Source organism: Brassica napus, chromosome C9 (assembly GCF_020379485.1).
Source record: "Brassica napus cultivar Da-Ae chromosome C9, Da-Ae, whole genome shotgun sequence".
Taxonomy (NCBI): Eukaryota; Viridiplantae; Streptophyta; class Magnoliopsida; order Brassicales; family Brassicaceae; genus Brassica; species Brassica napus.
The window spans coordinates 54,054,084-54,080,850 of record NC_063452.1 but is presented as its reverse complement, the minus strand read 5'-3'; the positions used below and the strand labels follow the sequence as shown (position 1 = coordinate 54,080,850).

The 26,767-nt window shown below is 35.9% G+C and overlaps 3 protein-coding genes and 1 long non-coding RNA gene across 6 annotated transcripts; 2 read left to right on the top strand and 2 right to left on the bottom strand.

Moving 5' to 3' along the window:
* The first annotated feature begins 425 nt into the window (after positions 1–425).
* LOC106439488 (floral homeotic protein PISTILLATA-like) lies at positions 426–2,763 on the top strand. Of its 2 annotated transcripts, none has more exons than XM_048767421.1 (6): positions 426–781; positions 1,811–1,872; positions 1,982–2,120; positions 2,215–2,244; positions 2,337–2,381; positions 2,493–2,763. In XM_048767421.1, exons 1-6 carry the CDS (start codon positions 527–529, stop codon positions 2,625–2,627), a joined length of 666 nt encoding a protein of 221 aa, XP_048623378.1. In that variant the 5' UTR covers positions 426–526; the 3' UTR covers positions 2,628–2,763. The 2 variants fall into 2 exon arrangements, with proteins under 2 accessions (XP_048623378.1, XP_013736393.1); XM_013880939.3 differs by having other exon boundaries at positions 437–781; positions 2,021–2,120.
* Positions 2,764–2,820: 57 nt separating this feature from the next.
* Positions 2,821–5,646, bottom strand: LOC111210003. Its single transcript, XR_002661392.2, has 2 exons — positions 3,662–5,646; positions 2,821–3,061 (listed from the first exon to the last, which is right to left on the bottom strand). It is a non-coding gene; the product is annotated as an uncharacterized LOC111210003 (long non-coding RNA).
* A 12,022-nt stretch (positions 5,647–17,668) lies between these two features.
* LOC106439490 (probable galactinol--sucrose galactosyltransferase 6) lies at positions 17,669–21,050 on the top strand. Of its 2 annotated transcripts, none has more exons than XM_013880942.3 (6): positions 17,669–17,902; positions 17,980–18,041; positions 18,153–19,492; positions 19,785–19,994; positions 20,082–20,216; positions 20,293–21,050. In XM_013880942.3, the coding sequence occupies exons 1-6, from the start codon at positions 17,746–17,748 to the stop codon at positions 20,897–20,899; spliced, it is 2,511 nt and encodes an 836-aa protein (XP_013736396.2). In that variant the 5' UTR covers positions 17,669–17,745; the 3' UTR covers positions 20,900–21,050. The 2 variants fall into 2 exon arrangements, with proteins under 2 accessions (XP_013736396.2, XP_013736395.2); XM_013880941.3 differs by having other exon boundaries at positions 17,688–17,902; positions 17,996–18,041.
* A 228-nt stretch (positions 21,051–21,278) lies between these two features.
* LOC106442250 (probable glycosyltransferase At5g20260) lies at positions 21,279–24,257 on the bottom strand. The gene is made up of 2 exons (XM_048767420.1): positions 22,205–24,257; positions 21,279–22,024 (listed from the first exon to the last, which is right to left on the bottom strand). The coding sequence occupies exons 1-2, from the start codon at positions 22,571–22,573 to the stop codon at positions 21,359–21,361; spliced, it is 1,035 nt and encodes a 344-aa protein (XP_048623377.1). The 5' UTR covers positions 22,574–24,257; the 3' UTR covers positions 21,279–21,358.
* Positions 24,258–26,767: the final 2,510 nt, after the last annotated feature.

Sequence of the window (26,767 nt, the reverse complement as noted above, 5' to 3'; positions counted from 1 at the left end):
TTTGCTAAAAAAAAAATCTCCATCTTCAGTGCATCGGAAAAATACATATAAGGAAGAGACCAGAGGTTAGAAACAGCAGTTTAACCTATCAAGAGAGAGAGAGACAGATATGATCAAATCAGATGAAAGCAATAAACATCAATCACAGGCAAAGAGTGTTAAGCAAATTAACTAATTATGTTTCTACTTGATTTTTGCGTTACTTCAAAGTTTTATTTCGTGCTAGTGTAAATAGGAGGGAGAATAGAGTTGGCTATGCGACTAAGTGTGATAAGAGAACCACAAAAACAAGCCTTCCATTACTTGCCATCACGAAAGTAGCTTTGTTTTCCATCTCAAACTGTCAAAGTCTCACTTCACCTATGGATTAATGAAACACGTTCTCTCTCTCTCTCTCACCAATGTTCCTTTTAGACCAATGCTCCTCCTTTTCTTCTCCATATAAACCACATATACTCGCCTCCATATCTTAACAATTTCTCATAGCAAACCCTAAAACAGAGAAAAGAGAGCTAGAGAGAGAAAGATGGGAAGAGGGAAGATAGAGATAAAGAGGATAGAGAACGTAAACAACAGAGTTGTGACGTTCTCAAAGAGGAGGAATGGGTTGGTTAAGAAGGCGAAAGAGATCACAGTTCTGTGTGATGCAAAAGTTGCTCTCATAGTCTTCGCAAGTAATGGTAAGATGACTGATTATTGTTGTCCTTCCATGGATCTTGGTGCTATGTTGGACCAATACCAGAAGTTATCTGGCAAGAAACTATGGGATGCTAAGCATGAGGTACTAACTCTCTTTTTATATAATCTAAAGTTTCTTAGTCTCAAAAATATTATATGCCAGAATCATGGGTTTTCAATTTCTTTGCCGAAAACATGTCAGGAAACCCATGAATTTTCAACCCTAGATACAGATCTACTTTAGTGTTTTTGTCTCAAGAACAAATATTCTGTGAAGTCAGTTACAAAAAAAAAAAAAAAAAGAACAAATATTCTGTGTTTTTTTTTAACCACAGATATTCTGTGCTAAATATCATGAAACGGGGTTATTTAATTTTATTTTCCCAAAACATGTCAAAAAGGAAAACCTCTCGAACCCTAAATGCAGATCTACAAAGTTTTCTTTGTGTGTCTAGCCTTCCAGCCTCTTTATTGATTCTCTTGTACTCAACAAGACATGGAGCCACGAAACATGGAAGTTATTCTCTTCTTTCCATTGTTTTTATTTTATTCATGCTTAATTTGTAGGATCTTGAATATATTGTAGAGAATATATCTAAATGTATTCACCAACTGTGTTTTGAAACAACCAAGACAAAATCTTAGAGAGAGCTAGTTAGATCTGTGAGTGATTCCATTTTAAGGTGTGAGGTTAGCGAGAGGAAATTTGGGATGTGATATAAATACTAATGTCTGAACAGTTTACTGATTTTACATGTGTGATTGAAAACTGGGAAATACTCTTTAATTACTCTTTAAAACGACTGATTTTACTCCAAATATTATTAATTAGTTCTGACAATCATAAGCTTAGTTCCAACAAATTGAATATATCTTTATAAAATAAGCAGCATACAGAGGGTTGTATACCATTTAAGTTTTTTTTTTTTTTTTACGAACGGCTACCATTTAAGTTATTGTTATGTGTATGTGTATGTGTATGTATGTGTATACTTTTTACATATATGATATCACTCACTATATATATGTTGTGCATAAAACATGAAAGGCTTCTCATGAATAACCAGATTTCTTCAATAATTTTGTGAGACATATATTTATGTTTAGTGTTTTGTCATTATTTGGTGTCCAGAACCTCAGCAATGAGATTGATAAGATCAAAAAGGAGAATGATAGCTTACAACTGGAGCTCAGGTCAATCTCCACCCTACATATTTTCATATATTTTAAAAAATAATATTTTTATATATTTACATAAGTATTTATAAAACAGCTAAATAAAAAAAAATCTTTGAAATATCAGCATGAATGATAAAATGCATAAAAACTGTGATCAATACAGGCATTTGAAAGGAGAAGATATACAGTCTCTCAACTTAAAAAACCTGATGGCCGTAGAGCACGCCGTTGAACATGGCCTCGACAAAGTCCGAGACCACCAGGCATGTATACATTCATACGCATGCACATTAATCTATATAAAAATATATAAATCAAAATCCACAATTAACTCTTAACTTGGTCTGCTTGGCACAGATGGAGTACCTTATGACAAAAAGGAGAAATGTGACCATATATAACCGATTTTGTACTTTACTATCGAGCTTTCTGGTTTAAATATATATATTGATGTTTATATCAAAAAAATTTGTGGGCAGGAGAAAATGATGGTAGAGGAGAATCGGCAACTCAGTTTCCAGCTGGTATATATAAATGATAGTCATTTATTCATTAAGCCCTTGATTTGGTTTGAAACTATATATTGGTATGTTAATGTGTGCTTGAGATATATGGATATGGTTTGGAAATTGCAGCAACAGCAAGAGATGGAAATAGCTAGCAACGCAAGAGGAATGATGATGAGAGATCATGATGCGCAATTTGGATATAGAGTTCAGCCGATTCAGCCAAATCTTCAGGAAAAGATTATGTCTTTGGTCATCGATTGATCATATTTGAGATTAGTAAATCTCATGACCAATCTACTATCTATCTCTGGTCCTTTAAATTGTCTTTATAATTGTGTGTCCCTTCAGTCTCGAGCCACATATATACTCTCTATCCTACTTTTTTTACTTAAGCTTATATGTGTGTTGCTTGCTTATGAACTCTATGTGATTGGTTGTGTTGTATGCTTCAACGTTTAAAACTAGTTGCTTTTGTGTTAAAACTAATGATTCCTTGTTGAGTTACAATCCGGTTTTATTCTTACGGAGACTGACACCCGTCACCTCCAATCCGGAGAACAGCGGGCCACCAACAATATCTCGTATAATTAAAGCCCATATACCCAATTACACTCACCCAAAGCCCAAATAAAAATCCGAATAAAAAGTCCAGTAGCACCAAATCCGTCCAAATATCATATACTCATCTGTCTCACCTGCAAGGGGCAAATGAGGGGTGAGTAACGGGGAAGTCACTCAGTGAGGTATGGGATACTAAACCCGAAGTCCATGGACCCGGACAGAGCACTCCGAATAAATATAATTTAATCTTAACACGTTGCAAACACGGTACCTAAAGTACCCAAAGATCACACAACAGTCCTAGCGAGGTGCACACTCGCTGCCCACTAACAGGCCAAAACACTACCGAAAAGGTGCTCGGTTCATACACACACCGAACAAGTGCTCGGTAACACACGCCCGTAGACGATTTATCGACCTCCTGGGTTACGCGTCAACCGGTCGACTATAGCTGGTCGTAACCTCCACACAATCCGGCATACAGAAGTCTGTCTCTGTATCCGTCTCAAACAATCACATAACTCCTAATAAAAGAACTATTTTTATTTACCAATTTTAAATGAAACAATCATTGTTGAATCCTCTAACACCCTAGTTCCGGTTTAAGCAAAGAACCTAAAAACTAAACAAGCAATAACAGACTCGATTTCACGTAGACGGAAACACATTAGAAATAAATTATACTTATTCAAGGTCCTAAGCCGTGTAAGAGGAATTCGAGAAAAGATCCTCACCTTAGCAAATATTGGATATAGCTCATCAAAAGCTCGGGAACGATCTCGCCTAACATCACTTTAAAAGATTCCAACCTAATCATGGTGTCGAGCGAAACTTGTTCCATAAATCTTTGTACGCCTTATTTTAAAATGATGGGCAACTAACTCCAGGTTGGCATAAGATTCACTACACCTAAACACATGCAAAGACACGTTTAAGGTTTGTGGTATATACGTTACTTGTGGCACAAGTAACAAAGGAGGCAACACTTAGCTAGATAACGGTTGATGACGGTGGCTGGTACGATCTCTGGCTATCACGACTCTCTGGAGACATGACTGCCTCCTCCAATGGCTTGCGACTAACAACAGTGTGGATCTGATCGGTGCGGCGGTGGTGAGACGGTGGCTCCGTCTTTGTGCGCCTCCTCCTCACGTCATATATACATCTCTCGAGTTCGATGCGAGACAACAACACGTGAGACGTTTGACCAGTGATGACGAGGCTCTCTCTCTCTGACATGGCGTGATAGCTCCAAGACAACGGGGAGAGCCGGTGGTGGCATCGCGGTGCATCAGATTTTTGGAGGTGAACAATGGTTTAATTGGAGGTGTGCGGCTAGGTTTCGTCAAAGATGGAGATGTATACGACTTATATATCTCTTTGGTTTATTTCAAATGGTTTGGTTTAGAGAATAATTAACCAAACAAATTTCTAAATCTGGTTTAGAGAAACCGGGTCGTTACAGAGACTTTTTGTTTCTTAACGACCTTTTTTGTTTGTTGAAAATATATAACTAGCTTCTGTGTTAGAATGTTCTCGGATCACATGTAGGGATTAATATAATGTGTTGATGACCATTATTTAGTTAGTGGGAATTTAAGCTGTATAATGTGATTAGGTTTTAGGCTAAGTTAATCCTCTTATTCTTTGGGGGACTTCGGATGCTTCATATCCTACTAGCTAGATCCTTTAACACTCTTTGCCAGTGATTGATGTTTACTGCTTTCATTTGTTTTAATCATTTCTGTTTCTCTCTCTTGATAGGTTAAAGATATTTATGTAAACTTTTTATGCATTTAAGATAGAAAAAATTACTAGAATGTATAAGAAAAATTGGTTTATTAATAGAGTGTTATACATCTTTTAAAAATTACTATAGTGTTTGGATACCCTTAATAAATGACAATAAGGGCATTTGATTAGTTTTTTTTAATTGAAATTATTTTTAAACAATAAATCCACATCACTAATTAAATATCCACATCAGTAATAGAGAACAATCAATCATCCCTTTAATTACATAACGTTATAAAAAAACACAACAACACAGCACAACTTCGTCAAAGAACTAAAGGAACCCTAACCGCCTCTTCCCTGAAATCGTCATCGACATTGTGTTTACTCCGTCTTCCTCGAACTAACTCTCTGTCTTGTCTTCTCTAATATCATCTTCCCCGAAATCGTCGTCTCCAATCGTTTTTACGAAATATTTTTCGCTGTAATCGCCCGAAATCATCTTCTCTGCTGCGTTTTTCGAGTTTGTGGCTGAGTTTTAATTTATGTTGTGGCTGAATTACTTTTCTTTTACGGCTGGTTTATATATGCAGTTTGGTTTATATATGCAGTTGTGACTGAGTTACTTTCCGCCAATCTCCGAAAACCTAGCTATAAGAAGTGTGCATTCCGAGGAGAAAAGACAAATACATTCCAAAAAACATCCAGATCGACAATTGTGGGATGTATTTAATTAAGTTTGTTTGTGATTTCATACCCATATTTGGATAATCTAATTTTTTTTCAGATCTGAGTGGAAGAGAAAATTGAACAAAAAGAAAATGAAGGAGATGAAAAGAAGTGACAGATTCAGCAGAGACGACACAGAGGAGTTCATTGAAGCTTGGATACATGGATGAATACCAGAATGGTGCAGAAAGCCTGTATTTTTGGTTTTCTATGTAAAAAACATAACTCACCCATGTATTGTGTATTTGATTTATGCTATGTTTACACTACTCAGCCGTGTCATTTATATATCCCAGCTGTGTCGTTTACATAACTCAGCCATACCTCAAACATACCCTAAAATCAAAAAATGTTTAGATAACTCAGCCGTATCATTTAGATAACTCAACCGTATCGTTTATATAAATCAGCAATACCTCAAATATACCCTAAAATCGGAAAACTGAATTCAAGTACTTTAAGAAGTTATATTGAAGATCATCTTATCAATATCAAGTGAATATAAATCAACTGAATGTGTATAGTTTCTTAAGCTTCAAGTTGAGACTTTAACTTGATCTTGAGATATATGTTCTCTTACAATCACTTATACAATTCTGACTTACAAGACTCTAACTTTAATCTTTTCTTAAATATAAACCTCAAATCATAAACTATAGAATTATAAAGTTATAAAAATTTAAAGTTTATCTTTGAACATTAAATCTAATATTTTTATTATTATTTAAAGTTTAAGGTTTAGGTTTAAAGTTTACGTTTATAGTTTAGAGTTAAACTCAAATTTTAATCATTTAAAAAATAATAATCTTTAATTTAAAGTTCCATTTTAAATTTTGATTTAAACCCGTAACTACATTTTTTAAATTTAAGCATTTTTAAAAAAAAATTGAAAAGAACTAAAATTACAAATTATATTGTTTTTTTCATGACCATTGATTGATTTTAATCTAAGGGTTTAATATTTTCAATATAAAATAATAAGATTTTATAATGTTTTAAAATTTAAACTACAAATATTAAATATTAAATATAAAATTATAAAGTTAAATATTTTCAAAACATTATCTCAAACCATATCTATTTCGAACCTTTAACCCTAAACCCTGAACCACATACTTTGACCTATACCATAAACATTAAACTTCAAACTTTTAAAAAAAATTAATTAATCATCTACCATAAATTCTAACTACAAATGTTAAGACTCTAATATTTTTGTTATTTAAAAATATAATCTTAAATCTTAAATCGAAACCCAAAACACTATATACCAAACCCTAAACTCACTCAGTTATATACCCTAAACTTTAAACTTCATATTTAAACCATACATCAAAAAATCAACATATAATCATAAAATCCAAGTTTTAAAATTTAAAGTTTCATCAAAAAATATACTTTAATATAAAATATAATTTTAACCACCAAAATTAAAACATTAACCATTGATTGTTTTAATCTAAGGGCTACAAATCCATCTAGTGGTTATCTTCTAACTTCTTTCTCATTGGTTAGATTTTTTAGTACAAGGATTACAATTCTTGACCCTTTGATTAGTTTTGATCTAATGGTTTAAAGTGCACTTTTTCTTCACTTTCTCTCTTCTATTTGACGTCTCATTCTCCTCTTCTCTTTCCTTCGGGAGTTCTTTACAGTTCCAGATCTTCTTCATCTCTCTCACTTTCTGTCTTGTAAACAAGAGAGATTCATACATTATCATTCATTTCTTATGCCTTAGTATATTTGGTTTGTAAATCTTAGAAGTGAGAGAAGAAGAAACGTCAAAGAAGAAAAGAAGATTGTCATAGAAAAAAAAAGTGTCGAAGGAGACTGGTCTTCGCCGTCGTCACGGATATTGAGCTCGTCGCCATATATACTTGCCGATGTCGTCCTTGTTTCTGTTTCTCAGATCCATTTTTGCCGGTCTCCACCTTCACCGTAGTCGCCACTACCACGCTTGTCACCACACTGGTCACCTCTCTCTCTTTCAATCTCTTTCGCTCTTTCTTTGTGTTTTGAATTTGTTCTTGTTGCTAGAAGGTGGATAAGGCATATGAGCTTGATGGTGGAGGAGATAACAAAACCGTTGTGTGGCTTGAAGACATCAGAGCTCTCGTGGTAACGAGACTGCGGTGGCGAAGGAAGAAGACAATAATGACCTCCCGGCTCTCGTGATATGGAAGAAACACGCGGTAGTTTAGTTAGGTTTAGATTTTGTCGACACGGCTGCAAGCTTTTTTGTTTCTAGGTTATACATTAGGGTTGGTTTATAATTAAACTCAGCTGTAACGTATGTATAACTCAGCTGTACGTGTGCATAATTCAGCCGTAACGTATCTGAATGGTATAAACCAATCGTAACTTTCCTATAACTCAGCCGTTAAATGTAATATGTTTCGCGACGTTTCGTATTTTGGGCGGGAAAAAAAAATTTGGGCGGGAAAAAATCATTCCTTCAACTCTGAATACAATATTAAAACTTTAATATTTTCTTTAATTTAAACCTCAAAATCTAAACTATAGAACTATAAAGTTATAAAAATTATAAAGTTTATTTTTTGAACACAATATTAAAACTTTAATCTTTTCTTAAATTTTAACCTCAAACCCAAAATTATAGAACTATAAAGTTATAAAAATTATAAACTCAGTCGTAACGTATGCATAACTCAGCCGTAATTTGATTATAACTTAGCCGTAACGTATGCATAACTCAGCTGTAAAGTATGCATAACTCAGCCGTAACGTATCTGAATGGTATAAGCCATCCGTCCTATAACTCAGCCGTCAAGTGTAATTTGTTTTGCGACGTTTCGTATTTTGGGCTGGAACAAACTCATTCCTTCAACTCTGAACACAATATTAAAACTTTAATATTTTTCTAAATTTGAACCTCAAATCCTAAACTATAGAATTATAAAGTTAATCATTTGAAAAAAATATTAAAACTTTAATCTTTTCTTAAATTTGAACTTCAAACCCTAAAATTTTAAAGTTATAAAAATTATAAACTCAGCCGTAACGTATGCATAACTCAGCCGTAACGTAAGGATAATTCAGCCATAACGTATGTGTTGGAGACTTAATGTATGAACTAAAGTTATCATATTCAGATGACGCACCATCTGAGTCATCAAACATAAAACTCAGCTTTCAAATTCATCATCTTCTTCGTCTTCGCTCATTTTCTTACTTTTTTTATTCAACTCTCTTCTTTTCTTACAATTTACGGGACTTAGCTTCTTCATCTCTCTCTTTGAGTCTTTTTTCTTCTGCAAGACGACGAATCCAATGAGAGAGGGAGCCGCAGGATATAGGACCGCCATACATGAAACTGGAGGAGAGGAAGCTTCTTCTTTAACCGATCATCATCGAAAACGATGACGACTGTAGTAGATCTGTCTCAGATTTTCAATTTTAAAAAATCTATGTTTTCGGACCCAGTTGCGGAAACAATAATTACCTGAACCATAAGATCTCAGATAAAGATAAAGAATAAGTTGAAGAAGATAGACAAAGAAGATGAAGAATGAAGAATAACATAGACCCTTATTTTATTGTTGTAACATTAGTGATGACATGACAAATCCGAATTGATGACATGGCAGATGACATGGAAAATCAGTTAGTCAGCCGCCAAACGAATATATAACTCAGCCTAAATAAATCAGCCCTCATGTACAATGTAAGTCAGCTGAAACGTGGATACTATTTCAGTAATTAATCTTTCGCTAATAAATCAGCTGTAATTAGGATGAAAAATCTTAAGTCAGCCATATCGTCAAATAAATCAGCCGTCAAACAAATGATATTCTAGTAATTAATTTTTCGCTAATAAGTCAGCCGTAGATAAGTTGAGTTTACTATTAATTCATCCAATGACGGCTGATTTAATATAACTCAGCCGTAACAACATCTCATAAGTCGGCCGTAAATTTAATAACTCAGTCAGTCGATGTTCATTAACTCAACCGTGGAAACATAACTCAGCCGTGTCTTAACTACAACTCAGCCAAATTTTACAGAAATCAAACCGCCGATGTATAAGTCAGTCGTATCTTGTGTACGTAAGTCAGTCGTTATCCCATAAATCAGCCAGATTTCTGTAAATCAGCCGTAATCCCATAAATCAGCCAGATTTCTGTAAATCAGCCGTAACTAACGGCTGATTTATGTTCTTAAGTCAGCCGTTTTCTCTTAAGTCAGTCGCGTTGTTTAATTCAGCCGCAACGTAGCAATAACTCAGCCGTAACGACGTATATAGCTCTTTACGGCTGACTTAATGAAAACACAGAACCGAATTCCTACGTGGTGCCAGATTTTTGATTACGTGGCATTAAAAAGTAATGACATTCTTGTAAATACGTTTTTTCTCATAACGTAAAAAAAGGCACGCTTGGTATTTATAAAAAATCCAGTAATAAAAAAAAGATTTGTATGGTTTTAATCAATTGTCTTAAAATATTGTATATTCGAGTAAACTTACCTATAAGATAATAGTAGTTTCTGGCAGTCTCTTATCCGCCAACTCATGCATGAGGCCATGAGGGTGTGTAAACCCATTGGGTCCAATTGGGACAATTATCTAACTTCTTTTCTCATAAAAAAAAACACTAGTTGATTTGCTTTCCTAATCACTGTCTGAGCAAATCATTCGTTGCAAGCGAATCATGCATCGCCGAATACTTCATTTTCTGTATTTTATATATGTCATACATCAGTTGCAAACAAATAAATACAGAAGAAAGAAACATCAAATTTGTTACGAAAGTCAAAAAAAAAAACCGGCAGCCACCGCAATTGTTGAAAATATAAAGATGTAGGGTCCGCTACACTATTTGCACAGTAAATTTCTTTCTATATATACGAACGTTTTCGTTCATTTGTAATCGCACCTCAACCTTCTCTTCTCTCTTTAATAAACTTTCTCTATCAGTGTTAAAAATTCTACGGGTATAAATTTTGCTCCTATTTAAATTCATGCGAAACAATAAAATACCAGTTCTTTTTATAACACGTTATCAGCACGATCACTCTGCGATTCGAAATTCAAATGGTAAAAATCGAGAAACTTCAGTTTCTGGCATTGGAAGTAACTGGGACAAACTACACGGCATGGGTTACAAATATGGAGCTTCATCTAGATTCCGAGGAAATACTCGGAACAATAAAAGACGGCAATATATCAACCTCTCATGAAAAGGCTAAGACCGTGATATTTCTGAGAAGGCATCTAGATGAAAATCTTACGCATGATTATGCGAGAACCAAAGATCCCTTAGATCTTTGGAAAGCTCTGAAGGAGAGGTTTGATAACCAAAAGAAAATTACTCTCCCCCATGCACTCGATGAGTGGAAAAATCTACGATTTCAAGATTTTGAAAAAGTGGAAACGTACAATTCCGCTATATTGAGAATAGCGGCGCAATTAGATTATTGCGGTAAGCCAGTCTCGGAAGCAGAAATGCTCGAAAAAACTTACCAAACGTTCCACAAAAATTATTATGTTCTACAAGAACAATATAGAAATTGTGGGTATACGAGGTTCTCTTAACTCGCTGTGGCGCTTATAATAGCGGAGAGAAATAATGAACTCCTCATTAAAAACCACAATGCCCGACCCACGGGAACCAAAGCATTTCCTGAGGTAAATGCAACGGATATAAAAAATCCGGAAAAAGAAAATTATTCCTATCGTGGGCGTGGTCGTGGCCGTGGTCACAATCGTGGTTTTGGTCGTGGTCGTGGTTATTGATTTAACCGCAACCATGAAAGGAGTAACAACCCAAGAGGAAGGGGATCCAACACATGGAATCGATCTGATCGGGTAAAAGGAAAAGAAACCCAAGAAAACCCTACTCATAAAAATGAGAACGTCTGTTACAGATGTGGATCGAAGGGACACTGGTCTCAAGTATGTCGAACTCCTCGGCACCTATGCCAATTTTACCAAGAATCTATTAAAGGCAAGGCAAAGGAAGTAAATCTCAATGAACACCTTGTGGGTACAACATCGACATACCTCGAATCCTCTGACTTTATGGGAGATTTCGACGAGGCCACTCATCAAAATAATTGAAGTGCTTGTACTGATCAAGCTTAATAATGCCTAGTGATGCCATAAAATATTATGTATTTCACTTTCAATATAATGTTGTATTTCAAAATATCTAATGTATAATTATTGTGTACTTGTTATTGATGCATAATATGTTTACTTATGAAAGTTTATTTTCTTTATTGATATTAACTGTGTGTTACAGAAATGGATAAGAAAGCAAATGGAACAACAACTAAACAAATTGGTAGAGAAGTTTGCATACCAGATAGTGGCACAACGCACACTATACTGAAGGATAAGAGATATTTCTCTACTTTAAAGTCAGTAAAAATGACTATAAACACAATATCAGGTCCTACAGACCTGATCAAAGGAATTGGCAAAGCGAACTTTATGTTGCCTAATGGAACAAAGTTTTCCATAGATAATGCCTTATATTCTCCAAATTCTAAGAGAAATTTGCTGAGTTTCAAAGATATATACCGTCAAGGGTATAACACTCAGTCTGCAACTGAGAATGGAAAGAAGTATTTGTATATAACTTCTGAAAAATCAGGCAAAGGCCTTGTACTGGAAAAATTTCCAGAACTTCCTTCTGGATTGCATCACACTTATATTGATGCTATAGAATCACATCTTGTGATAAAAAGAAATCCAGAAGATGTTACATTATGGCATGATCGCCTTGGTCATCCAGGCACTACAATGATGCGAAAAATCATTGAAAGCTCACATGGTCATTCAATAAAAACCCAAGATTTATACCAAAGTAATAAAATGACATGTGATGCGTGTGCTCTTGGGAAATTAATCATAAGACCATCACCAACCAAAGTTGACAAAGAATCACCAAAGTTTTTGGAAAGAATCCAAGGTGATATTTGTGGACCAATACATCCACCGTGTGGACCATTCTACTACTTTATGGTATTAATCGATGCATCGAGTAGATGGTCACATGTTTGTTTGTTATCATCTCGAAATATGGCATTTGCGAGATTTCTAACTCAGATAATCAAATTAAGAGCACAGTTCTCAGATTATCCAATTAAAAGAGTTAGATTAGATAACGCTGGTGAATTCACATCCCAAGCTTTTAATGATTATTGTATGGTATCATGGATTGAAGTAGAGCATTTTGTTGCTCATGTTCATACACAAAATGGTTTGGCAGAATCATTAATTAAACGTCTGCAACTAATTGCAAGGCCATTGATCATGAGATTAAAACTCCCAACCTCTGTATGGGGACATGCTATTTTGCATGCAGAAGCACTAATTCAGATAAGACCAAGTGCATACCATAGATATTCCCCATTACAGTTAGCATTTGGAAAAGAACCAAATATCTCTCATCTAAAAATCTTTGGTTGTGCGGTTTATATTCCAATAGCACCACCACAACGTACAAAGATGGGACCGCAAAGACGGTTGGGAATATATATTGGCTATGATTCTCCATCAATAATAAGATACCTAGAACCACAAACTGGTGATGTGTTTACGGCACGATTTGCCGATTGTCATTTCAATGAGAAAGAATTCCCAACTCTAGGGGGAGACAATAAACAAGTAGGAAAAGAGATCAAAAGTGTACCATCGTTATTACACCTTGATCCACCTACGAAACAGTCAGAACTAGAAGTTCGACGTATCATGCATTTACAAAATATAGCAAATCAGCTACCTGATGCATTTGCTGATACCAAAATGGTAACTAAATCACATATACCCGCTGCAAATACTCCTGCTCGTATTGAAATACCACAAAATGGTGGAACGGCAGTTGATACACGTGAATCAGGAACACGTTTAAAGCGCGGTAGACCTATTGGTTCAAAGGATAAACTTCCTAGAAAACGTAAAGAATGTGAAAAGCATGATACTCCCAAAATAACAGAAAATATTTTGGACGAAGAAAATTGTGAATCTAATGACAATATAAAGCATCTTGAATCTGAAGGAAATCATGAGATTTCTATCAATTACATCCATAATGGAAAGATATGGAAACGAAATGAGATGGATGATATTGATGACGTTTTCTCATACCTTTTAGCAAAGGAAATAAATGAAGAAAACGAAGATCCAGAACCAAAGTCTGTATATGAATGTCAAAAGAGACATGACTGGATAAAATGGAAAGATGCAATTCAAGTCGAATTAGATTCGCTTAACAAACGAAATGTATTCGGACCTATTGTGCTCACACCCAAAGATGTAAAACCAGTTGGGTACAAATGGGTGTTTGTCCAAAAAAGAAATGAGAAAAACGAGATTACAAGATACAAAGCTCGTCTCGTAGCCCAAGGTTTCTCTCAAAGGCCAGGAATTGATTATGAGGAAACTTATTCTCCTGTCATGGACGCAATCACATTTAGATTCCTGATGAGCCTAGCGGCCAATGAAAATTTAGAAATGCGTCTCATGGATGTCGTTACGGCATATTTATATGGATCATTAGATACTGATATCTATATGAGAATCCCAGATGGATTTAAAATGCCAGAAACGTTAAGTTCCAAACCTAAAGAGTTATGTGCAATAAAATTGCAAAGATCATTATATGGGTTAAAACAATCTGGACGAATGTGGTATAATCGTCTCAGCGAACACTTAACAAAAGAAGGATACACGAATGATCCTATATGCCCTTGTGTTTTCATAAAGAAAACAACATCCGGATTTGTGATAATCGCGGTGTACGTTGATGATCTTAATATTATTGGAACTCAAAACGAAATCCAAAAGGCATCAAACTATCTGAAAGGAGAATTTGAGATGAAAGATCTCGGGCAGACAAAATATTGTCTAGGATTACAAATTGAGCATTCTCGAAAGGGTATATTTGTACACCAGTCTACATATACCAAACGAGTATTGAAACGCTTTAACATGGATAAAGCAACTCCTCTTAGCACCCCGATGGTCGTTAGATCACTTAATGTTGAAAATGATCTGTTTCGACCATCTGAGGAAAATGAAAAAATACTTGGTCCTGAAACTCCATACTTAAGTGCAATTGGAGCTCTTATGTATCTTGCAAATTGTACTCGACCTGACATATCTTTTGCCATTAATCTTTTAGCGAGATTCAGTTCATCTCCTACGCGAAGACATTGGAATGGAATTAAACATGTCTTTCGTTACCTTCAAGGAACAACTGATTTAGGCTTGTTTTATCCTAAAAGTTCAAAAGGTCAAATGATTGGTTTTGAAGATGCAGGTTATTTGTCAGATCCACACAAAGCTCGATCCCAGACATGATATGTTTTTACAATTGGAGGCACCGCCATATCTTGGCGTTCTCAGAAGCAGACACTTGTTGCTACTTCTTCAAATCACGCTGAGATCATTGCACTCCATGAAGCAAGTAGAGAATGTGTATGGCTAAGATCAATAAGCCGACACATCTGTTCAAGCAGTGGGATTAACGAAAATACGGAGCCAACTATTCTATATGAAGATAACGCGGCATGTGTTGCTCAAACGAAGGAAGGATATATCAAAAGCGATAGAACCAAACATATACCTCCGAAGTTCTTCTCATACACTCAAGAGATCGAGAAGAATAAAGAGATTGAAGTAAGATATGTTCGATCATGCGACAATGCAGCCGACCTCTTCACAAAATCACTCCCTACCTCGGTATTTAGAAAACACATCCATAACATTGGGATGCGCCATCAGAAGGATCTATGACTGTTCATTCGAGGGGGAGCTTATGTAGTTGTACTCTTTTTACCTTACTATGGTTTTTCCCATTGGGTTTTCCTGGAAAGGTTTTTAACGAGGCAACAAAGACGTTAAGCGAGAGCGGATAGTGACACCGGCCCCCAAGGGGGAGTGTTACGAAAGTCAAAGAAAAAAGCAGCAGCCACCGCAATTGTTGAAAATATAAAGATGTGGGGCCCGCTGCATTATTTGCACAGTAAATTTCTTTCTATATATACGAACGTTTTCGTTCATTTGTAATCGCACCTCAACTTTCTCTTCTCTCTTTAATAAACTTTCTCTATCAGTGTTAAAAATTCTACGGATATAAATTTCACTGTTATTTAAATTCCTGCGAAACAATAAAATACCAGTTCTTTTTATAACAAAATTATTATTTTTCGTGTAGTGCTCTCTCTCTTATTAAATGAATAGAATGACATTTTCTAATTTCTATAATATCATGGAACTTTGGGGGCCCACACGACCGCACAACATCGAGATTGTTGAAGCAAGTTGAACAGCCGAAGATAATTGAGCCACTTGTGTTGATATCTTTCTATAAACTCATTCGATTTATACTAATCTCATTTTTTACAATGTTAAATGCTGAAATCCATTAGAATAGACACTGAGAGCGTAATTTTCTACCACTTTAAACATTGAAGTTTTTTTAATAGTACTTTAAACCTTCAAAGTGACATTTTATCATAATAAACTTCAAAAGACGTTTTTTTGTTCATAGACGACCGGTACTGTTCATTTTATAGGTCAAAATAATGACGTGTCGGTTTCTTTTAAAAATAAAAATAAAAAAATACAGAAAAATTCAAATGAAATTAGAAAAAATTCAAAACAAAATTTTAAAAAAATCTAAAAATTCAAAAAACATAAAAATTAAAATTTCAAATTCAAAAATAAAATAAAATTTTTAAATTTTTAAAATAAGATCTAAAATTAAAATGTCAAATTTTTAAAAAAGAAAATAAAATTCTAAAATTCTAAAAATTATAAAATAAGATCTAAAATTAAAACTTCAAACTTAAAAAATTAAAATTATAAATATTTAACCAAAAAAATTATATTTATTTTAAAATTCCATCCAATGAAAGTGACTGTCACTTATAATGATATCAAAACTTGTCACCATCAAAAACACTATATCAAAACTTGCTACCATCAAAAAAATTTTTTTTGATAATCCGGATATCCAGACACCTTACATAGCCCGACTAACGCCTAAGTACACTTCGCAGAAAGCATCTCGGGGAGCCGCCAATTTCACTCCATGTTAACTGATGGTGGCCACATGCATGGCTAATAATTCTCTCAAATAGATTATTTTGAGTTTTGTCCCAAAAATATTTTCTAAGAAAGAAAATGACCAAAATGTTTCATTGAAGATGCAAAAGACTTTTATGCTATAAATATATAAATACAAATAAATAAAGAATAAATTTAAATTATTATTTTTTAAATATTTTAGATCTTATTTTAGAATTTTTAGAATTTTTAGAATTTTTTAAATTTTATTTTCGTTTTTAAATTTGACATTTTAATTTCAGATCTTATTTTTGAATTTTTAATATTTTGTTTTATTTTTAAGTTTAAAATTTTAATTTTAATTTTTATGTTTTTTGAATTTTAATTTTTTAAAATTTTTTAAATTTTGTTTTGAATTTTTTATAATTTTTTTTAAAATTTCATTCGAATTTTTATGTATTTTTATTTTATTTTTTATTTTTAAGGAAAAAAAGAAACCGATACGTCATCATTTTAACCTGTAAAATGAACAGTATCGGTTGCCTATGAACAGGAAAACGTCGTTGGAGGTTTATTATGATAAAAATCTTACTTTGAATATTTAAAGTTCTAGTCAAAAAATTTATGTGTTTAAAATGCCAGAAAGTGACACTTTCGATGTTTAAAATGCGATTTTGCCTTAAAGTATCCATCGGCAAACTCTTTACAAGTAAACCTCTTTTTCTGTTTTTTTCTTGCTTCTTTTTTTGTCAACAAACATCTATCTATTTTTAGACTTTTAGTTAAAGAAAATTAGATTTATCTCGTGATAATATATTGATAACCTGCTGACACGATGACACGTACGACGGTCGTGCAAAGATATCTTAAAGCCCTTAAAAAATCTTTGAATCTCTCTCGAGTTTCGTCAACATGCGGACCAATTGGAACTTCTTTAAACCGGATGTTACAGCATATATCCTACGTGGCAACCTAATACTTGATTTTAACTTGTCAACGGACAAATCTAACTTTTAATCTTAGTTATTTGTTCTTACAGAATCTAACTTTTAATCTTAGTTACTTTTAATCTTTTAATCACCTGAAACATGTTGAATAATCAATACTGTGATTTACAAAAGCAAATACAATTAATATACGTCTTGCACGATACAAAAAGAAATCAAAAGATGCGTGTTAAAGGAGTATTACCTATTTAATAAAAAAAAAAAATAATTAAAATACGGTGGAATCGGATAAATAGTTAAAGACTGAGAGAAACTTGTAAAAAAAAACTCAGCGGCAACGAAGAAAAGAGAGAGAGAGAGAAAGAAAACAATGGCATCACAAGGATGTTTCAATGGAATTAACAGTATAAAAAGGGTTCATCCTCTGTTTCACTCTCTCACATATCGTTTCTCTTCTTCTTCTTATCTTCAATTGAAATCAAAACCTCGAGCTCGCATTCTCTCATCACAGCTTCATCTGTCTTCTGGTATTGCATCTTCTTCATTCTCTCTTATATTCAATAGTTAGATTCCACGTCTAACAGCCTCGTTCTTGATACTCCATGTCTTGGATATCGCAGGCATTGTTCTTCACCTTCTCGACGATTCCATTCCTGTTCGTATAAGGTACCGTTTCTCTTTAGATCTGATCCATTTAGACCTCTGGATCTATCTCTGATTATAGAAACTCTTTTGTTTTCTTAAAAATTGAATATTTTAATTCGTCTGATGTTACAGAGAAGCGAGGCAGCTTCGCCGTTGAAGAGGAGTTACAGAGAAAAGGAAGAAGAGATGACGATTAAACCGGCGGTTCGAATCTCCGACGGGAATCTAATCATCAAAAACCGTACGATTCTAACCGGTTTACCGGACAATGTCATCACGACGTCAGCATCAGAGGCCGGGCCGGTCGAAGGAGTCTTCCTCGGAGCTGTATTCGACACAGAACAGAGTAACCACATCGTACCGATCGGTAAGCTTCACGATTCCCGGTTCATGTCTTGTTTCCGGTTCAAGCTCTGGTGGATGGCCCAGAGAATGGGCCAACTGGGGCGTGATATTCCTCTAGAGACGCAGTTCCTATTAACCGAATCAAACAGTGGGTCCCACCTGGAGCCTGACGGCGTTGACGGCGACGAAACCAACCAGAAACTCTACACCGTCTTCTTGCCGTTAATAGAAGGCTCGTTCCGTTCGTGTCTACAAGGAAACGTTAACGACGAGGTGGAGCTCTGTTTGGAGAGCGGCGACTCCGACACTAAAACGTCGTCGTTTACTCACTCTTTATATATTCACGCCGGCACTGATCCGTTTCAGACGATAACGGACGCTATCCACGCCGTTAAGTTGCATCTCAAGAGTTTCCGTCAACGTCACGAGAAGAAGCTCCCGGGGATCGTCGACTACTTCGGGTGGTGCACTTGGGACGCGTTTTACCAGGACGTTACTCAAGAAGGCGTCGAAGAAGGGCTTAAGTCTCTCACCGCCGGAGATACGCCGCCAAAGTTCGTCATCATCGACGACGGTTGGCAGTCCGTCGAGAACGACGACAACCCGGTTGAGAACCCGGTTTTCCGGTTAACCGAGATCGAAGAGAACGCAAAGTTCAAGAACAAGGACGATCCAAAACAGGGGATCAAGAACATAGCCGACATAGCTAAAAACAAACACGGTCTGAAGTACGTTTACGTGTGGCATGCGATAACGGGTTACTGGGGCGGGGTACGACCCGGGGAGGAATACGGGTCTTCAATGAAGTATCCGATGGTGTCAAAAGGTGTGGTGGAGAACGAACCGACGTGGAAGACTGATGTTATGGCGGTTCAAGGGTTGGGTTTGGTTAACCCCAAGAACGTGTATAGATTCTACAATGAGCTTCATAGTTACTTGGCTGCTGCTGGTGTGGACGGTGTGAAAGTGGACGTGCAGTGTATATTGGAGACTTTGGGTGGTGGGTTAGGTGGTCGGGTCGAGTTAACGCGTCAGTATCATCAGGCTCTTGATTCCTCTGTTGCTAAGAACTTCCCTGACAATGGTTGCATTGCTTGTATGAGCCATAACACAGATGCTCTCTACTGGTAAGTCTTCGCATTATCTTTTACTCCTTCCGTTTTGTAATAGATGACTATGCATTAGAATTGTGCACAAAAATTAATAATCTTTTTACATTTTCTATTTAAAAATATCATCAATTATTCTCATAAAGCAAACTGTATAAAACAATTTGTTATATAATATAAAAACTTATATATTTCGCACTGAAAATGAAAACATTACATAATCAGGAAACACAAAATTTATTCTAAAACATAAATATTAAAAACAGAGAGAGTATTATTTTTTTTTTTAATTTGATCGGTGGTGATGCAGCTCCAAGCAAGCAGCTGTGATTAGAGCATCAGATGATTTCTACCCACGTGATCCGGTGTCTCACACCATCCACATTGCCTCGGTTGCATACAACAGTGTGTTCTTGGGAGAGTTTATGCTGCCTGACTGGGACATGTTCCACTCCATGCACCCTGCTGCAGAGTATCATGCCTCCGCTAGGGCCATTAGTGGTGGACCTATCTACGTTAGGTAACAGATCTCTCAAAAATCCATTAGTGATTGCAAACTCAACACTGTTTACTTATTTGTTTGTCTCTCTCTGTTCTTCATTAATAGTGATGCTCCTGGAAAGCACAACTTCGATCTTTTAAGAAAGCTTGTGTTGCCTGATGGATCCATCCTTCGTGCTAGATTGCCTGGTAGACCAACTCGTGATTGTTTGTTCACAGATCCTGCTCGAGATGGTGTCAGGTAATAAGCAGATTGGCTTATAAAGATAAGTAGTCTGTGTTGCTTATTTTCTTACTTGTGCATTGTTTGGTTTCAGCTTGTTAAAGATATGGAACATGAACAAGTACACTGGAGTCCTTGGCGTGTATAACTGCCAAGGAGCTGCTTGGAGTAGCACAAAGAGAAAAAACATATTCCACCAGATGAAAACTGATTGCATCACTGGCTCCATTCGTGGTCGTGATGTGCATTTGATATCCGAAGCCTCCACCGATCCAGCGACCTGGAATGGAGACTGTGCTGTTTACTCTCAGAGCAGAGGCGAACTCAGCGTTATGCCATACAACGCCTCTCTCCCGATCTCATTGAAGATCCGTGAGCATGAGATCTTCACTGTGAGTCCTATTAATCATCTGGCTACTACGGATGGTGTCTCGTTTGCTCCGCTTGGCCTTGTGAACATGTACAACTCGGGAGGAGCTGTCGAGGGACTTAGATATGATGGTGAGAAGATGAAAGTGGTGATGGAAGTTAAAGGATGTGGTAAGTTCGGAGCTTACTCATCGGTTAAGCCTAGTAGATGCGTTGTTGAGTCAAGTGAGATCGCGTTTGAGTATGACGTCTCATCTGGTTTGGTCACTTTTGTGTTGGACAAGATGCCTTCAGAGGCCAAGAGATTACATGTGGTCGAAGTTCAGTTATGAAAATCTTAGCTTGTGACTTGTAAGAGTGATTCAAACAATATTCATTACATTACATTACATATAAACGGTTTGGTTATTGTTGTAGCTACTTTTGGTGTTGTATTCAGTCTAGTTATTCAAGTAATTTGATTTTCAATAAGTTTTAAGATGATTTTAGATAAATTGAGAATTTATTTTAGTTGTAGTTAAACCATTTCAAAATCTCTAAAACCATCAATATTATTTTTAAGCTGCATTAAAATACTCTAAAATCACTAGAGCCATTATAAAATTTACAGCTTATTTTTTTCAATAACAATGAATTTTGAAGTAATTTATCAAATAACAAATTTAATACCACCTACATTTAGAAAAATCATATTTAAATAACAGTCTATTTGTAATTTAAATGTTTACCTTTTCGTTGTATACCAATATTTAATCCCTAAAGAATCTTAAAAAAAAACAGAGTATGTAAAATCACAAATGCAACCCAATGTTTAGCCTTCTCAACCAGACGGAGTGAAAAAGCATCCTAAGCATGTCAAACGGTTGAGACGGTCTATTGATAACGAAATGTCTCTGTACCTGCAAGACTCTTCTCTGCAACACCAAGTAGCGTCTCCCTGACACGTTCTTTAGTATGGTTTTAATCTCCGGGATCTTCTCAGAAGGGATATGAATGGTGAACTTACTCCAATCAAGAACGTCTGAGAAGGGCAATGCGTAGTGATCAGAGATGATGACTGGGACGCAGCCTAAGTTAATGGATGCAACGATCCTAGGGCTAGCCACTTCGTAGCCGCTAGGACAGAGACAGAACCTTGCCTTGGACATGAGTTTGAAGTAGTCTTGGTTTTTGGGTAAATACTCGTGGACTTGGACCTCCTCGTCTTTGTCTTTCCAGTGCTTTAGTAGAATCTTGCGGATGTAACCGTGTGAGCCGCCTGCGAAGAAAGCAAGGATGGGCCGGTCATGGCCGGAAGAGCTGGATAAGTGAGGTGGGCCTAGGTGGCCCCCGGGGATGTTGATCTCCGGGATTGAGACATCTCGTTGGGGCATGAAACCTTCTGATGTGTTGGCGTTGCATAGGACTCTTATCATGTTTTTCAACATTTCAGGGTTCGATCCTGAGACGTCTGGTGCCTGCAAGACATCTTACAAGTGTTACGTTATAATAATCATTCATTACTAACAAAATATAATGCCACATTTCTATCACATTTCCAAATTATTATTCATGCATAATCTTAACCTATAGTGTGAGAATAATAGCTCAATGTTACTTGTGAATTATAATAATAGAGAGAGTGAAAGAAAACGAACCCAATCATGGCAAGAAACGAAGAAATGGTCGGCTCCGTGGCTTCTATTCCAATAAGGATACTTGTGAGCCACGACATTGACGTAGTCAAGAAACACATTGTGAAGTTGTTTTCTGGAGTAGGTCACGAGCGGCCGGTATAAGTAATGAACGACGTTGGCGATGCTTACGGGAATGAGGAAGGTGTGAGCCTCGTCCGGGTGGCTAGCCGCGAATGGGCTCATAGCTCTCTCGATCTCGTCCATGAACTGGCCTTCTATGCTATAGATGCTGTTCATTGGACCCATGTGCACTAACGGTATCTCTCCTTCTCTATACACCCACACTTTAAATTTCTTCTCCATCTCTATATGGCTTCTGCACAATTTCATAAAGAAAGTTTTAGTTGGTTTGGGCTGTACTAGTTCGTAGAAAATATAAATTTATTAAGTAACAAATACTTATTTGTTGTCTCAAATTAGCATTCAAACAAAATTGGAATAACTGGATTTTTCACAAATGTGTGTGTTTAAGATAGTTAACTCAGAAAGTAAATAAATGTGTACTTTTGAGTGATTAACTTAGATCTTTTTATAAAATAACAGAGGGATGTGACTACAAATCACAAAGTAGGCTTTAAGTGTGTGCTACGTTTCCTTAGCCGCCGATTATTGTGACTGAGCATAGTATTTCACAGATACAATGACTACATGCTACTCCCTCCATTCTTAAAAGATCTATGTTTTAAAATTTTCACACTTTTTAATAAAATATATTAAAATTTAGTTATAAATGCATAGTTTTTTGTAATTTTATATTTCTTATATTTTTAAACCAATAAAATTTTAAAAAATGCAATTAATATTCTTGAACTTCACAATTTCTCATTATTAGTTAACAAAAATTACATTAAAAATATAAAATATATATCTTTTTGAAACAAAAGTTTTTACTAGAATATGGATCTTTTAGGAGCGGAGGGAATATTAGACCATGAAATAAACCCATATAAATGAAACTAACCACTTAGCCTATAAATTTACATTTATTAACTAAAGAGCATGATGTTTACGTAATTATTTATAGAGGTTTAATTTGCATTTGGATTTGGGGAAACCTTCATTTTCGAATCGGAGTTTTAGTTTTTATTGTATACATTACCTGTACTTGTGTGCACAAAAGAAAACAAGCGTATTTACTTCAAAATAAGATCTACTCCATTACTATTAGTATGGATACTTATATGTACATCAATCTCGAGTCTACCGAGATGTGGAGATCTAAGCGACGGTGATGAATTCAAATGATACCCAATCGCTTCGTTTCCCAAAGCAAACGAGTAAATAAATACACCAAGAAAATCGAATTTGTACGTTTTCCTCTAGAACATATTCAACCTTTATGAATATTTTGGTAACAAATTGGTAAGAAAAATGATTTTTTTTGTAAACTGGATTTGTTACATATTTTCAGTTTACAAATGCAATGTCAATTTTGAACCTATCTTCTTTTTTTTCGCCAACACTTTGAATTTATCTTTTGAAGTTCAAATGAGAACTAATTAAGGAGCTAAACATGTGTCTAATTAAATGGAAATTCTTGGTGTTATTGTTTCAAAATGAAATAGTTTTGAACACTTGTGAACACACCTGATTTCATATTATTTGAAAATCTACAAATTAAATGAAAAGAGTAAAACGACAATTATTTAAAATTTAAACTGTTAAAGTACCAAATATAATAAATCATAATCTATTTTTTAAAATATATTTTAATTATTTCCTAATATTATATTTGAAAACTTTTGGTTGGGAATGAACTTTAAAAGTGGAAAAAATGAGAGAGGAAAGAAAAGAAGAAACGGAGACAGAAAGGAATGAAACTTACTGATGAAATGCATAAGCGTTTCTGTAAACGGCTCCATGAGGAACAAAGGTTTCTTCATTCTCCGATGCATATTTCTTCGACCTCACAGCCTCATGTATGGCCGCTCTTGATTTCGCTAAACCCTCCTCTATTCCATTCCTCGTCTTTTCTTTCTTATCACAACAAATCATATAATTTTAAAATAAATCCAAAAGGCATTTGAATTATAATAACAAAAACGAGTCCAATTCCAGATATACCTTTTGAGCACTCGGAATTAATGTGAAGTTTGATGAATGACTGCTAAAATCCATGGATAAGAACGGTGAAGGAGACAGTGCGAGTGATGTAGCATCCACGAAAGAGGATAGAGTGTTGGAATATAGGTTTGAAGAAGAGTGATGTTGATAAAAGAGGAGAAGGACAAGAAGAAGAAGAGTTGGTGCTAGAGAGAATCTCATTGGAACAAAATCTGATTGTTTTATATTCTTCTTTCTGATTTACTAGTTTCTTACGATAAGAGGATGGTTAATAACACCTTTGGGGCATGCATGTATAATTTATGAGAGGGAGGAAACTTATCTTCTTCTTACAATATTATTTCATTTAATTCATTATAAATTATTAAATACTAATTAGAGAAATCCAAGTCATTTAAATGACTCGCAAATAAAATCATTTAAGGAGAAAATAAGGTGAAAATGGAAACTAATCAGACTAGGGGGAAAGAAACCGAAGACTAATAGACTGTAACAATGTATTAATTTGTATTTATTGCATTGTAAAATGCTTACCGAATCTGAAGTTCAACGTTTTTTTTTTAATAATTCCGCGTTTGGCAGTGGCTATGTTAACATTAATCATGGCCCTAAGTTTTGCAGTTTATGCTTAAATTTTGGGTCCATTTTAGACCCGTTAGAAGATAAATAACGAAAATTTATGCAACCATGATCAAACTGGTTCGTCTGATATTCAAATGTGAATTGGTTGAGCAACGGTTTTAATCTCACACAAATTTTCAAAAATTAAGGATGCTAAATTTACGCTTAAATTAGTGCTGTGGATTTGACAGTTTAATAAAATGCATGCACCAAATGTCTTTTTTTTTTTTAAGTAAAATGTTAAATATTATACCAATTTTAAGTTTTTGACAGAAGATACAGAGAAGGACTAGTAGCGGAAATTAAACAACAACAGATACTACAGACAACAACCATGGAACGAACCAAGAGCAACACAACACAAGCGATTGAACAGTGTAAATGCGAGACGGGCTCAGACCTTACAACCCGAGAACTAGATGAGAAACCGATTAGTTGCCGCGAGCTACCGAGAGAAGGCCGCCCTCAAACCCTGAATGCTACGGTCCATACCTACAGCTTCCAACAAGAACCCAGAGCGCACCCAAGCGAAGAATCCGAACACGAGTCCAAAGACATCATGGAAGAAGAAACCACCGGCGGTACGAGGAGAAGCCGTAAACCGATGATGCCGTCGTTCAATGGTTTGCGCCGGAGATTACCGCCTCCATTGCATTCCACCGGGACCGTATACACCCATCTAACCGCTACTCCTACAAAGAAGACGGATCGGTAGACAGACGACCCTCCGGAAGAAACAAAACCAACACCATACTTTACACCCGCAGTCCAACTCTCACACCAAACAACCCACTCAAATCGATAAAGCACATGAGACACGAACTGTTACAGCCAGCAATTCAGCAGCTGAACCAGAGGTCGACCCAACACCCTACTCAACCAGCCAAGGCGCCAACCAGGATATACATACACTAAAAAAGCCATATCTTACAAACCAGGAGGGTTTAAATCACGAGTCTAATTTTAATGGATTCTACACTCAAGAAGGAGTCCAGGACGATTGGAATTGGGCCAATATATTCACGGAACAAGAAGTTATGAATTTTACAATTCAGAGGTTTCTCAACCCGCCCATCTGCGAGTACCCGACTTTAGAAGAAGATTCAAGCTCAATTAAGGAGCGAACTGAAGCAAAGCCCATCATAGGAGTCAAGAGGAGTTTATCAGCTTTCCAGAAAGCCCAAGATCAGGAGAAATGGCCACGGAAATTAGGAGTTATGATCAATTCCCCAGAACCGGCCAAACCGACGTCATCTATGGAAAGTCTCCAACCAATTCAACTTGGTTCGACCCAGAGCTATTTATGGGAACCAGGAGATCATCTTAACCAATCAAGAGGTATACAGAATTCCTTTGCTGCACCAGAACCCAGGAGATCAGTTGGTTCAATGGAGAATCACTTAAACCCAACCGGAGCTATTTATGGAAAGATTGGACAATCTTTCGGTTTGATCCTTTCCAAGCAATTCCAATCCAACCAGGAGAACCAGACGACGTCCAGACAAAACCAAGACATCCAGGAGACAATATACACGAGCCAGAAGAGTTCTACAACTTCATCCCATGCACCAGCCCACATAGGAATAAGAAGATCCCCATTATCACCAAACTGCCTTATTTGGAGTCTCAAGCATTAAAACTCCAACAGCTCTTTTTCCTTCGGTCTATGCACGACATCAGCACCTTCCAGACCATTAAGAAGATTCCCAGGAAGCTCACTTACCCCCTCAAACCGTCCAGATACAAGGAGGACACCATCTACATTCATTTGGCCAAGATTCTCATCATTAAGCCTCCAACGGCTAGTTTTCAAGGAGCCATCAATTCCTTTGCTTCCAA

Bases quoted from the DNA above. Each gene is read 5' to 3' on its own strand.
- LOC106439488 (XM_048767421.1), top strand. From the start codon at position 527: ATGGGAAGAGGGAAGATAGAGATAAAGAGGATAGAGAACGTAAACAAC. The intron at 2,245-2,336 runs GTGACCATATAT...ATTTGTGGGCAG, and splicing joins TTATGACAAAAAGGAGAAAT to GAGAAAATGATGGTAGAGGA. The intron at 2,382-2,492 runs GTATATATAAAT...TGGAAATTGCAG, and splicing joins GGCAACTCAGTTTCCAGCTG to CAACAGCAAGAGATGGAAAT.
- LOC106439490 (XM_013880942.3), top strand. From the start codon at position 17,746: ATGGCATCACAAGGATGTTTCAATGGAATTAACAGTATAAAAAGGGTT. The intron at 19,493-19,784 runs GTAAGTCTTCGC...GTGGTGATGCAG, and splicing joins AACACAGATGCTCTCTACTG to CTCCAAGCAAGCAGCTGTGA. The intron at 19,995-20,081 runs GTAACAGATCTC...CTTCATTAATAG, and splicing joins GGTGGACCTATCTACGTTAG to TGATGCTCCTGGAAAGCACA.
- LOC106442250 (XM_048767420.1), bottom strand. From the start codon at position 22,573: ATGAAATTGTGCAGAAGCCATATAGAGATGGAGAAGAAATTTAAAGTG. The intron at 22,025-22,204 runs GTTCGTTTTCTT...GATGTCTTGCAG, and splicing joins TCGTTTCTTGCCATGATTGG to GCACCAGACGTCTCAGGATC.